Raw genomic sequence first — 13,851 nt, 5'->3', positions numbered from 1 at the left:
CATCTAATTTGATCTCAAGAGGAGCATATGCTTGTGAGAGAAATGGGCTATACCCCTTTCATATATATATTTATATTCATACATCTATTCTTGCACATCAATTTTAATTGGGCCACTTGTCAGAATATGATTTGTGATGTGATCCCATTCCTCCTGTGGTTTAGCTCTTCTGCGCATCCGTCTATGACAGCCCTGTGCACAGCGAGATGTCTCATCCGTTACTCCACATACAAGGACCCGGCAATGCAGGAACACTTCCTAAATAAAAAGGATGCATATTTATGTATAAATACATATATATGTCTGTCTGTCTGTCTGTCAGTCAGTCATCTGGCCAAACAAAGATGATAGGGGAAGGAAGACCAGTGGTTCAGAAAAAATGCTATCTCATACTGCTTTGCTTTTCAGCCACAAGGAATGTATAAGCTTCTGACTGACATCTACGGATTTTCATGCCAGAAATTGGAAGAAGCAGACTCCTATGTCAGGAGATTGTCAGTCTAAGAGGCAGGTATTTATACTGCCTTGGCTGTAGTTCTTGGTACAGTATTTTGAAACTTCTGTCATACAGGATATGAAGACAAAAACAAAAAGTAGAAGTAACATTAGCCTGGTACAATCTTCTTTGCACTGAACCTTCAGCCATCCCAGAATATAATATAAACATAATTATAATTATCCCATAATATAATCCCATAAAGGCACTGATCCAGCAGCAACCTTTTCCTCAACCATCAGATACACTTGCAAATGCAAATAAATGGATCTGCTAGAAGTTGTCCAATACTAGATGTCAGCTTCAGAGACTGAGTCACAACATTTTGATTGGAGATCTTTAAAAGCAGCCAGATTTTATCTCATTTTAGGTAGCAACAGTATTTTACTCTGGAGCAAAAATTTAAAAGAAGTAATGTCATCTCTTTTTTAAGAAAAGCTGATGATATCTCTACGCTGTAGAATAAAAGCTGGTTTCTCTATCATTCTTTCCTTGAAATTTTGAAACTGCTGGGTGCCAGGTATCTGAAACTCCTTGTTGAATGCAATGGGTTAGTGGCATCAACTGAAATGCGTAGTGTTAAATGAATTCTTAGGATAAGCCCACTCATACTTATTTATCTTGTAATGACTAGAAAGTTAAGAAGTGCTTGCACGTGAGAAACTCTCACTTCAGAACAGAGAGTTTTGATATCATCCAATCTAAAATAATGGTACAAAATTTCCAAGAGAAGCAAGCTATGAAATCATCTTTGTGGTGCAATGGGGTAGTATTTAGCAACCGTATCTCAGACAGTCCATTTCTGAAACACTGAAACACAGCTCAGGAGAAAGAAAATATGGTAGGTCTGGGAATTAGAAGAAGAGAACAGCAGGGCTAGGCAAGTCTTGAAAGAGTTTTGCAAACCTTTTATTAAGATTAGCTTTCCCTGATTTGGTTTTGCTTAAAAACAGCTTCCTAATTAGTTAAACCCCCCATTTACCAATAATATTCATTCTCATGTTCTCATAGTCAAGTCTATCAAATGTGACAGAAGATCTTGGTGGCATCTGGATCTTCTGCTAGTCCATTTCAGTAGATGCCAAGGCCACCTGTCTTTGTCAACTCTGTTGAAATTCAGGAATTTGAACTGTGGTATAGTTCTTGCTTACCTTGTTGTCTTTACCCACAAATTTGAACACTGGGACCTGAAAGTGTTTAGCCAAATGATCCTTTGATGTATACTGCTTTATGGAATCATCAGAAACACAACTGGGGAGAAAGGGAGAGAAGAGAAATATCAACGGCTTTCATACAGTGATGTCCAAAAGGAAGAAGATATCTCAGTGCCTTCCAGGGAAGACAGGGAGGTTGGCAGGCACTCCTATTGCTGTCTTTGGCCCTAGTGGTAGGTCAGCCAAGACTGAAGATGAAAAAACAGAAGTGGAGTCTAATTGCATTGCCAGAAATAAAATACCCACAGCAACAAAAAATAATTAAAAGAATTCATATGGCTTCTCTCACAGTCTGGACTTGCAGTCTGCTTAATGACCAAAGGATCTACAAGCATCCTAAATCAAAGGAATATTTAGCCAACCTTTGATTTCTGCAACAATGATACATAGATGACTCAGGGACGTGGCAAAACCAAAGGGCTAATGGAGAAAATATTGTAGGAAACATTTCTTCCTTTCTTCTCGGGTTCCCAAATACATGGGATTAATCACAACACAGTCAAATAAATTTTCCTAGCAATTTTTAACCCTAACTTTTCAAGTTAATTTTTGTATATTTCTTTAAAGTGGATTGCAAATCCTAGAGCTGGAGAAAATAGTTTTTAAACATTGTTTGGAAGTGGGACTTCTGTATGTAGGGGATACATTCCACATCCTACATTTGGCTTTTTTGTTGTTCACAGGTGTGAACAAGGGGAGGGAGTCAAAAAAATCAAGATGTCTGCCACAATCCTGGGATCAAAGCCCTCTCCCCTTTTAATGTATGCTGTGATGCACATAAAAAAAGACTGGGGCTTCAATCAGAGAGTTGTGGCTGCCATCTTGACTCCCTGCCAGACACTCCTGCAAATAACTAAAACGCTTATTTGAGCCAAGAAATGGGCAATGGAATGCATTATTCCCAAGTCATTTTGTTCCATTATCCTTATAAAGTTTCAGGATTTGTGAGACCAAAGATGAATTAATCAAATCATTACAGACAGCTCTTTTTTTTTATTATTTCATCAATGTGAAATACCTTCCAAGCCTTAATCCAGAATCAAAACCAACTGAATTAATATACAGAAAGTAGACTGAGGATGGCAAAATGAATTCCCTTGAAAAATTAGATGTCATTCTTAGGACTTAAAAATACTGAGAATTAATTGATAGGTGGTGTTATTTTTCAGTGTCTAGTTTCTTGTCTGTGTCTGTGTCTTCAAATAAAAACCACCTTCTTTGGTGGTGAACGATAGTACAACAGATTGCTTAGCAGCAATCTAATCTCCAGAATGTAGACTTTGAACATTATAAAACTTGCTACATAGCACAAAATGCAAGGGAAAACTAGTAGACGTGGACAACGATGTCCAGATAGAAATAACCTTTGCTACTTGGAATCTGGCATCAATAGCTGATTAATTACATTTATCCTGAATGAGAAGAGCTTACCAGACAGAACTTGAATTTTCAGGATAATGTGAACTGTAGTTGCTTATATTATTGCTATATGGGGAAAAAATCGTTTTATAAACATATCAAGAAAGGTTCAACAATTATTTCTGTTGTAAGCACCCAGAACAGGCTTTGAAGAATAAAATAGTCTACATAAGAAAGTATTGTTGTCTTTAGTTAAAACCTATGCTATAATAAATTAATTATTTTTTAAGGTGCCACTAGATTCTTTGCTTTTCTTGCAACTGTCGAAGACTTTTTATAAGCAGAAGTGGAGTCCCACGCATCGAGTAAGATCCATCCAACATATGCTTCAGCATTTTAAAGGATCAGATAGATCACTGTTGTAAGTCACAACTATAAAACCTATCCATTCAAATACAATTTCAAGGATTACTTCCCTCTGCAGTTTCCCTACACCCTTCTGTTTATTAGGCCATTGGTTTTAATTGATCAGAGAGAAAGAAAGAACTCAAATGAATACTTTCTGAGTATTTAGGTCTCTGAGAGGTTAAAAAATCCATGGCACCTGGAATATGGATTATATTGCTTCCAAGCCATGTTCTGCAAAGAAAGCTGAGTAGCAGAAAATTCCCTTCTGACTGGCAGGAAGGGAGCTGCTTTGGATTGTGAGGCATGCCTAGGTTTGCTCCAGAGAGTAGTGGTTTCAAGGCCAACCTTTGGGGGGGGGGGCGTTGTGTGTGAAGAGAAATTCAAAAATTCAAAATGGTGGCTGTGAGATGAAAGCCCAGCCCATTTCTGGACATGTATTATAGATAAAAAGGGGTGGGGCTTTGATCACACAATCAGAGCTGTCTCTTGGTTTTTTTAACACCCCCCCCCCAACAGATTTCTCCATTTCTCTAATGCCGGCTCAACGAGTGTCTTTGTGATTAAAAATAAAACTAGTCCAAAGACAGATGGAACAATGAAGCAATGGTAAGGAATCCCAAAAGACTGCCTAACACCAGGACTGAACTTCTTTAACCTACATTTCCATTACGTTATAATTTTAGCATTACAAGGATAAGAACACCAGATGTCTTTAGTAAATTTCCCCATTTCACATTATGTCAGTGAGATTCAAGGAACTGCATAAAGCATTCATGAAGGAGCTTAACATTGTTATTCACAAATGAAAGTGTTAACTTACGGTATGAGTTTAGGGATAATACTTCTAAAATTGTTTCAGAAGTAACAGATACAAAAATGATCTCTAGGGGAACTTATAAATGTATGAAGTACACCGGAAAACAACAACACCTATATAAATTAAGAGACTGGATAAACACCAGATGCCACATAAGACCTTCCTTGAAAGCATGATGAGTCTACATTGATTTAAAAGGGCATGTTCTTTCTTTTTAAAATAAAACGATGCAATAGTTTATTCAGGATGAGAATGTAATTAGCTGCTTATTCTGAAAGGATGTTGTATTTTAGGAACTGCATTTGTTAAAGTGGAATATAGCCCATTCAAGTTTATACTATAGGAAATTGGTTAATATTTATAGTGCTACAAGACTCTTAGACCATTGGGTTAAACAAAAATGCCATCCCTTCCCCTTGCTATTGAAATAGCCTAGTCTAGCAAGAGAGATGTCCCCAGTAGCAGGCAATCTGGTTTTTAAGAACACAGTTGGGGAATCTTTTTTATTGTATTTCACCTGGGTGTCTTTCTTCATCAAAAGCCGTGACTTAATTCACCTTTGCTCCTGCAGAATTTCCATTGTGTAAGTTCACACACACCATAGGCAAGGAGATGCCACTCCCCCATGATTAAGAATCCAGGGCTTATGCAGGTAGAACTGGCTCTATAGCATTCCTGTGCATGGACCTCCTCTAGCACCAGGATGGTTTCTAAATGAATCTGAGCAGCAGAGGAAAGAATCATTGCTGCCCTGTGTAAGATCTGAGTTAACTCCTGTCTACAGAGTAAATGGACAAGACTCCTGGTTTCCAAGCTGAGTTTCAAAGGAGGAGTTATTAATCACACTTCCTTTGCATCAAGCTTTCTAGTTTGTTGGAGCTGTCCCCAAACTTTAGCCTTTATACAGTACCTCTTAGGATAATAATTTCTAGAACTTCCAGCTTATCAATCATAAGCACAACTTAGCGCGATGAGTAAATGGTTCTTTTCTTCCATCTGCTTAGAGGATTTATATTTTAAGAGACCCCAACTGTTCTTTTAATCTCCCATTTCTCTAAAGGAACACTATACCCTTAGAAATGCCTAAGTACTTTATTGTTAACTTGCAATGATGGATGGCCCCAGATTGCCCTTTCCTGTCACGGTTGCTTCTGTTTTTTATTTGCATTTCCTATCACTCTGTTATTTGTGGACGCTGATGTTTAGCAGGGCATACAAATGCTTGGAATCTGAATTTTGAGAGTGTCCAAATGCATCCTGAAACATTGAACCAACCAAGGATAATGATAAGAAATTCAGAAGTATTTTACAGTTCTTGGGCCAAGCTGTGATTAATTTTACTATTCTGAAACTAGTGGCCTGCTAACCAGTCCAGGAACAATTCATTGGAAAGCAATTAGAGATATTGTTGTGAATTTGTTACTTCTTTTAAATAATCCCTCCTCTGATCTCTAGGTCCATATATAACTTGAGGCTAAACCATAGATTTAACCATAGGTTGGGGGAGTTTTATTCACCACCAGTTAAACACAAGTATAATTCTTCACATGGTAGTTTATCAGGGCTCCCAGCTGCATGAAAATTCTACTCCTTTCAATCAATTATGAGTAGAAAATCGTTCTAGATTGCCCTGGTCATGACAAAGAAGATTAGGGGACATATGGGCACTACATGTGGAAATAATATAAGATGAGACCAGTGTATCTCTTCCCATGTTTCTTGCATGTCCTTTTATCATACTCCAAAAAGTGTAAGTTCTACCAGCTTGTGTTACTTAATCATTCTTGCCACCTGGTTGTGTCATATTTTCCTCTCTATTGCTCAAATTCTGTGTCCCTGCACTAGTTTGAAGTTCATTTGAGATCTTTTGTCAACTTTGGGTTTCCATTCTCAAGACTCTATGAACATCTACAGGCCAAGTCTACCAATGTGTGTGTCTCTCTCTCTTGTTCATAGTCATGTTGGGTTTGGCTACCTAAACACAGGGAGAACAAGATTTTGAATCAAATGTCATATATAGGATAATATAATATATCATCATATACATCTAATTGTACAATTTAGGGTTTACAATACAAAGACTTACCCAATGGAAAAAATTGGGATAAAAATGGATATATATATATATATATATATATATATGAAACAAATCTAATAATAGTAATAGTAATAATAATAATTTAAAAATGGGTAGAAACCAAGAAAAAAACACTGAAAGTACAATTCTGATACTAAAAACAAATTCTTTTCAAAGACAAAAGAACTGGGCCCTGTTTGAGGTCTGGAGTAGCTACAAAAGATAGCAATTCTGCTAATTGGTTAAATATGCTCTAATGGTAGGTCAACATCTGGGCTACATAGAAAGGGTAAATGTCTTTAACTATGTTCACCAAATTGATCAAGCATTACCATCGGAAAGAGGACTTTCTCCGGTAATTCATCTATTCATCTAATTCATCTATTTGGTCAGCCTCTGCTTCCTTTTTATGAAGTGAAAGATTTTGCCTGGATAGTCATGGCAGCTGGCCATTGTTCTGATTTCTCTGCTAGCCAAAAGGCATGCTGGTTGTCTTAGGAAAGTCTTGTCTCTTCTTCTTTCCTCAAGCTTAGGATGACTAAACAACCAAAGGACCTGGGTTTTAAATCTCAGATCAAAGAAAGAAAGGAATCAACACTTGCCCATCTCGAATCAAGTGGTACTTCAGGATCTCATCTGTTTTGGATGTAGGGGTAGCAAAGCAACTCTCCACCAATGTCTCCAAGCCACTCACGTGCACCAAGGGTTCAATCCCAAAATACAAAGAGTCTCGGAGTTTAAGAGTGGGAAGGGTATCACGATAGGACTCTTCAAAATCTTTGTCTTTGAATATCTCGAGAGTGAACGGGAAGACACCTTGACTGTGCCCCATGATTTCCAGCGGAGAGTTCTTCATATTGGGGATATAGCCCTCTGAGATGGTGTAGTGGCGAGGGAATTCACAAGTTACAGGGATCAGCAGCTTTCCTGTGCGAACAATGATGTCCCCGTTACTGCCAGGTGTTTGCCTTGGCAAGCCAGTTACCATATTGGTAGCAATTATTTTATCATTTACTACCTGTAAACAGAGGGCAAAGATGATATGGTGAAGGTAGGTGGACAACATGAATAAAAGGATATGTCAGAAACAACATTATTGAAACCTGGACTGTGTAACCAATTGCAAGAGTACAAAAAATAGCAAATAGCCAAAAAGGGACCACAAGAACCAGAAACCATCCACCTAGGATTTTTCCAGTATTTGTCTCTTTTAAAAATACATTTCTAGCCCACGTATTTGAAGGGCTGTATGGAGTCTCTGCTAATAAGCTATGGATGACCAATAAGGTTTCTAGGGTTAATGAGCAGGGCTAGATACATTATGAGAATAAGGAAAATTAATAGTTCCCTTAGATTATCAAAATTCTGCTTAGACAATGACTTCTTAGAAAAGTAAAATACTCCAGAGTTTATTATTTTCATTAAAAATAGTTTACAATTAACTAAAAATGCCACTCTGAAGAGAAATTGGAATTCTGTTTGGGCTAACAGGATTATGCCATAACCACATAGCACAAAAGTAAGATTTTAGTGAGCTACAAAATTGATTGCAAAATTGATCAAGAAAGGCAAAAGAGAAGCATAATGAATATTCCCAGCCTATAATAATAAAAGGAGAAAACAAGACACTCCATCCTGGTTTCATTTAAATGGTTTCTACTTGCTGATCACCAAAGAACTGATACAATTGTGGGACCTGATAGGAGACAGCTATCTCTCACTGTCTCCTTACAGCAGTGTTTTTCAAACTTGGCAACTTTAAGCTGGGTGGACTTCAACTCCCAGAATTCCCCAGCATGCTGGCTGGGGAATTCTGGGAGTTGAAATCCACCCAGCTTAAAGTTGCCAAGTTTGAAAAACACTGCCCTAGAGAGACAGACAAAGGGTGTGTGTGTGTGTGTGTGTGTGCGTGTGTGTGTATGAAAAAAATCAGTTTTTTTTCATTAAAAAAACTATAAATAGATCAGTTTTGGCTGACAGCAAGGCTGCTGAATAGCGCTATCCTGAAATCAGTGGTGTGGAGTTGGAAGTGGGTGCTGTTTCAGATTCTCCTGTTGCCTGGATATTTTATGAAGAATTATAACAGCAGTAGTAATTATTTTTATATTTTTCACCTATTCAGTCTGCTCTTGCACATAACAAGAGAACAAACACTGACATTCTGAAGGCTTGGAGAAATCTCCTTTTCTAGGATTCCTTAGGATCTCACACAGTGGGCCTGGCATAAAAAACACTCTAAGTCTGTTCCATTGATGTACAGCTTTTTAAACAACGTCCTTCACACCATAGGAGAGAAGCAGGTTGAAATCAAAAGATTGGGAGGTTTTTTGCTCCACACAGTTGCTAGGCAATCTATATATAAAGCAGTTACTTAGGTCTGCACCTCAAGTGACAGATGTTTCCATATGTTTAAGTATGCTAAAGCCCCTATGGAAAATTCATAAAGAAGGAATAAAGTATAGTGGCTAAATTGGAGTGCAGAGTGCCAAGCTGACTCTTCACTTGAACATGGAACTCAATGGGCATCTTTGGGCCAGTTGCTCTTCCTTAGCCCATTCTATCTCAAAAGGTTATATTATGCCTATAAAGTGAGGAGGGATCCCCATGCACTCTGCCTTGAGATCTCAAGAGCAAAGATAGGATGGAAGTGCAAGAATAAATAAACAAATAAATAAAATCAATACATACATCTATAGTCGTTCCACAGGTTTTCAGAGAGAAGATGAGGTTGACATGAGTGCCATTGGATATTCCTTTGCAGGAGCCATTGGTAAGCGAGAGGTCCATCCCCCCAACGAGATCCTTGGGAATATTCACTTCTATAGAAGTAGATTTACATAAAACTGGAACTGGAAGAAGGAGCACAGCTAGTAAGTGAGCTGGAAGTTAAATGCACAGCCTTTCAAGGATGGTTAGAGAAGCAGGATGAGGTCCTTTTGAATGTCTGTCACTTCTGAATCAAATGTTTCCATGTTTTGGCCTAGGGAAATGACCCTTCGATCTGCCTGAATATAAATGGTAGGATGGCCATTGCTATAGAAAGCAATGGTATCTGGGTTATGCAATTTAAAATATACAGCAAAGGACTGAGAAGGCCTACTGTCACATGTCACAGTGTTATTGGACCACTGTATGACAGAGCAACCTTCTACATATTGATAGAAGTGTAATTTTGTCATTAACATTCAGGCTAACAAGTATTTTTCTTTTCTCCCCAGAAAACTGTGATGAGTTTTCACAACTTGTTTCCATCAATTAACTCATCACAAAAGAATGTGAACCTTGGGCTGTTTCAGGTATGACAGTCTCGAAGGTTTCTTGATATCTTCTCTGTGGGTTTGTAGTTGACCAGAAGTACTGGACAGCAGCTTCTACAATTCCCAAGCAACCAACCTGCTGACCTCTGCTTCCCGCCTAGGCAGGATGGTGTCAGAGATCTTCACTTACACCCCCTCCTGGCCCTCTGTCAGCAGTACTGTAATCCAGACAGCCTTCTGAGGCTCAGCAGCTCTAAAACCAGCCAGCCCAGCTTGTCAACACTTCAAGTGGAAATCTGAAGCTTATGATCCAGACGGAACAGAGATCCAGCCAGGTGCCTGCCAAACAAAAGACAGATCCCCTGTGGAGTGAGGCCATGCTTGCCTCAACTCTCAGTTCCAGTCAATCTCACTGTCCTCCAGTTCATCAGTCATCACACATCTGTAATAGCAGCAGTGCAGTGGCAATGCCAACTCCAGCTGCCACAACACTGCCACTGTTGGAATTAATAGAGGTGAATATGTGTAGCTCAGGGTTGAACTGTGGAATCCTTGGGGTTCTCTGAGCTTGGTTCTTTTCTTGCAATGAAACATTTGGAATGGAATGCAAAAGAGGGACTGGGGATCCCAAGCAGCTCACAGGTCACATGAACAAGATCCACAGATTTAGACCCAAAGAACTGAAAAGCACCAGGTGCTGCTCATTTATCAAGGAATTTGTTATATACCTTAATAAATGCGTGAAATCTGGGCTTAAATTTGCCAGGCAAATTTCTTAATAAATATAGAAATCTAGATCTCTTAATGGATCTAGTTGTTTCAGCTTGTATTAGAACAAGGAATAACAGAAACCTGTTACAGTGTAAAATACTCCTGTCCAAGACATCTGCCTTTTTCCAAGCACATTCAAAGAACTTCATTTGTGGTAAATATACTAGTTGATTCTAAGTCTAGCTCCACTTTTTTCATTTTTCTTCAAAGGAAGTCTCCAAGAAAATTGCATAACCTTCATGCTTCTCTCTCTCTCTTTCTCTCTCTCTCTTTCTTTCTTTCTTTCTTTCTTTCTTTCTTTCTTTCTTTCTTTCTTTCTTTCTTTCTTTCTTTCTTTCTTTCTCTCTTTCTCTCTTTCTCTCTTTCTCTCTTTCTCTCTTTCTCTCTTTCTCTCTTTCTCTCTTTCTCTCTCTCCTTTTGATGTATTCAGCCATGTCCCAATTAGGTGTACAATTAAAACAAAAACCCAAAACATCCTGTTTATTTCCTTATCCACACTCCACATATTTCAGAAAGTGGGGCAACAATTAGCAGGCCCTTCTGCAATGATCAAACTGGGTGCATATGTGTGGATATGCAATTCATAGCCTTCATAAAAAGCAGTGTCCAGCCCTTTAATATTAACTTCCCCCAAACATGGCATTCTTTCCATCCATTAGATTAGCTTCCTTCAAGCCAGTGCCCTCCAGATGTCTTGGACAACCTGTTCTACCATCCTCAGGAAGCCATCAAACCAGGGTCCTCCAGTTCTCTTAGGCTGCTATTCCCTATAGTCTCTAGCTATTGGCCATGCTGGCGAAGGCTGATGGGAACTGAAATCTAAAATATCCAGAAGGAACCAGATTACAAGTCCTGGACTGGCTGGTAAAATGGAATGGGAATAATCTGCAGATTAAAATTATGTTTTGATTCAGCTTTTTCAAAATGCATTTCCATTCTGATAGGATGGGGCTAGGGCACAGCAATAAGGTAGCAATACAACAATAAGAATAATTACTACTGAAATTTAGGTTCATGTACCATCTCAACCCTGGAAGCTCACCAGATGATAGTTGTTGTCTTGGGCTCCTGAAGAGAAAGCAGGATATAAATCTACTAAATAAACAAATTAATAAATTACCCTAGACCAGCCACAACATGAAATCCCTTTTTTCCCCTGTACCTTGGCAGGTGTGGTTGTCCTCTGACAAAATAAGACCTCGTGGGCATTCACACTGATAACCAGCTTCCACCATGTTGCAAATATGGCTGCAGCCTCCATTGTTGTTGTGACACCCTTCAATTTCTAAGGCAGAAATAATGAGTAGACAAATAACAACCTTTGTTCCACCCAGCCATTCATCTGCTTCTGCAACCATGTCCCTTATCTACTCAAGTAGAATGAAGCTATAGGAGCAAGTAACATGAGGGGAGATTACATTCATATATTCAACAGTAATTAAAAACTACATATGTGTTTCATTGACTTCTTAATCATGCTGGGCAAAGATTTGTGAAGGAATTCTGCATTGAAAGCCACCGTGAAATTAATGAGAGCTGTGGAAAAGCACAGAGAACAAACAGGTGCAGTTTCAGGGCTGTTCCCATTCCCTGTAATGAAGATAAACTGTGTGAAGGAACTGGAAGCAGAGGTTCTACTACACTTCTGAAGTGGATGCTCCTTGGCCCGGTGTCCACCTTCTGGAAGCATGTCACTTGAGCTTGCCCAAGAGAAGGCGGGCACCACTTCATTGCTTTGCTTTGAAGGGATGCCTTAATCAAAGCCTCAGCAAAGGAAACAGCCCTTTGGACATGTGCCCAGCCCTGGTGAATTCTGGACTCTCAAGGCAAGGTCTAGTTGCATGAAAATGTATGCCTATCTATGCAATTTTATTCCACCCACCTCTCAGCCCTAAAGCAAGTCCCAACTGGCATTCAAATACCTGTTCTTGGATGAAGCCTGCAAAGACAGAAAGCTACCTCAATATTGCCCTTCCCTTCCCTTCCCTTCCCTTCCCTTCCCTTCCCTTCCCTTCCCTTCCCTTCCCTTCCCTTCCCTTCCTCTCCCCTCCCCTCCCCTCCCCTTCCCTTCCTTTAGCTCACAGCCATTTCTCTGATTTCTAGGGTATTTTCAGGCACTTTGGACCTTATCCTCTCCTACTAGAAATGAATCTTAAAGCGCGTTAATTAAAATCAACCTCCTAGTCAGACACAAAAGTTCACCAAACAATTCTAAGTCATTTCCTTACCTTCACAAGTCTTTCCATCCGCCCTCAGAACACGCCCGACTCCACATTCACAGCGATAGGAGTTCTTTAGGTTTATACAGAATTCGCTGCAGCCTCCGTTATTCCTTTCGCATTCATTTTCATCTACAGGGAAACATGGGTGAGAGATCTCCAACTTAGCAGCAATGCTAAAAGCAGCTAAGAGCTGGAGTGCAGAACATGTGTGCTAGGGGCAAGGTGTGGTAATCCTACTTTTTGGAGTACTGCAGCTCATTGGTTTGAAAGACCTGTATTTGTTGGGTGGAGTTTTGTCAGCATTCTTGATGGTTGATTCATAAAAGTTAGATGTCCTTGGCTTGTGCGTGTAGCTTTGTCCCCCCCCCCCCCCCCACAACAGTACAAAACCCAGTGACTCCATTTGTGTTAAGCCCTGCAAGGTTGGCAAGTTCAGGAAACCAGAACCACTTGGATTTCTGAGATCTTTCTTGCTAGATCTTGCTTGAAAGCCTCTCAAAGCAATTCTCCTGCCCAACCTATACTGAGAGCAATGTAGGTGGAGTTACGCTGAGTCTCTTCTCATGTTTACCCCCTCCCCTAGACTCTGTAATGGGCCCTGTTTTCTCCTGTAACTGTCCTGCTGCTTCCCCTGTGTTCCCAAGGTCTGTTGGCATTTCATCACAATCTGTGTGACTTGACATGAGAAATCAATTTCTCTTTAAGAAGCATCGACTAAGCCAATGTTTCTCAACCTTAGCAAGTTTAAGATGGGTGGACTTCAACTCTTAGAATTCCCCAACTGGTTGGGGAATTATGGGAGTTGAAGTCTACCCATCTTAAACCTGCCAAGGTTGAAAAACACTGGACTCAGCAGTATCTACTTCCTCCAATATGAAATATGTTTTTCAACTTTCTGGCAGTTACAATCCTTGCATTTCCTATAGCCTCCTATCTAAATAATAACCAGGTCAAGATCAGCTAAACTTGGCCAACTGCTGCCATGGAATACATTAATAAATAGGATAGCCAAGAATATGATGATCAGAATGTATAAAGGTCACAATCCCAACAGCAATAATTTATTTCAGTTAAAGTTCATACTATAAAGAAAAAGAAAAATATAAAAAAGTAAGATTAGAAACAACAAAGAGAAGAAGAAGAACATCATCCATCAGGATCCAGTACTGTTGACTAGGCTGGTTTTAATTAGATGTGACACAACACAACAGCAATAGACAGATTTTTTTA

At 39.4% G+C, this 13,851-nt stretch overlaps 1 protein-coding gene across 1 annotated transcript in view; it reads right to left on the bottom strand.

Annotated features, from left to right (window-relative positions):
* Positions 1 to 18: 18 nt before the first annotated feature.
* The window catches only part of OIT3 (oncoprotein induced transcript 3), a 30,559-nt gene continuing 16,726 nt past the window's right edge, over positions 19 to 13,851 (bottom strand). The window contains exons 4-9 of the mRNA XM_025164549.2: positions 12,628 to 12,750; positions 11,562 to 11,684; positions 9,060 to 9,220; positions 6,974 to 7,389; positions 1,648 to 1,747; positions 19 to 258 (exon numbers count right to left, since the gene is read on the bottom strand). Coding sequence (XP_025020317.1) covers positions 85 to 258; positions 1,648 to 1,747; positions 6,974 to 7,389; positions 9,060 to 9,220; positions 11,562 to 11,684; positions 12,628 to 12,750 — 1,097 coding nt within the window. The 3' untranslated portion in view covers positions 19 to 84. The remainder of the gene's footprint in view (positions 259 to 1,647; positions 1,748 to 6,973; positions 7,390 to 9,059; positions 9,221 to 11,561; positions 11,685 to 12,627; positions 12,751 to 13,851) is intronic.

Source organism: Python bivittatus, unplaced genomic scaffold, assembly GCF_059951505.1.
Source record: "Python bivittatus isolate LINGU-HERP-01145 unplaced genomic scaffold, Pbiv_v1 ctg000400_np1212, whole genome shotgun sequence".
Lineage (NCBI taxonomy): Eukaryota > Metazoa > Chordata > Lepidosauria > Squamata > Pythonidae > Python > Python bivittatus.
The sequence above is the reverse complement of the archived record's forward strand: the minus strand, read 5'-3'. Positions and strand labels throughout refer to the sequence as shown.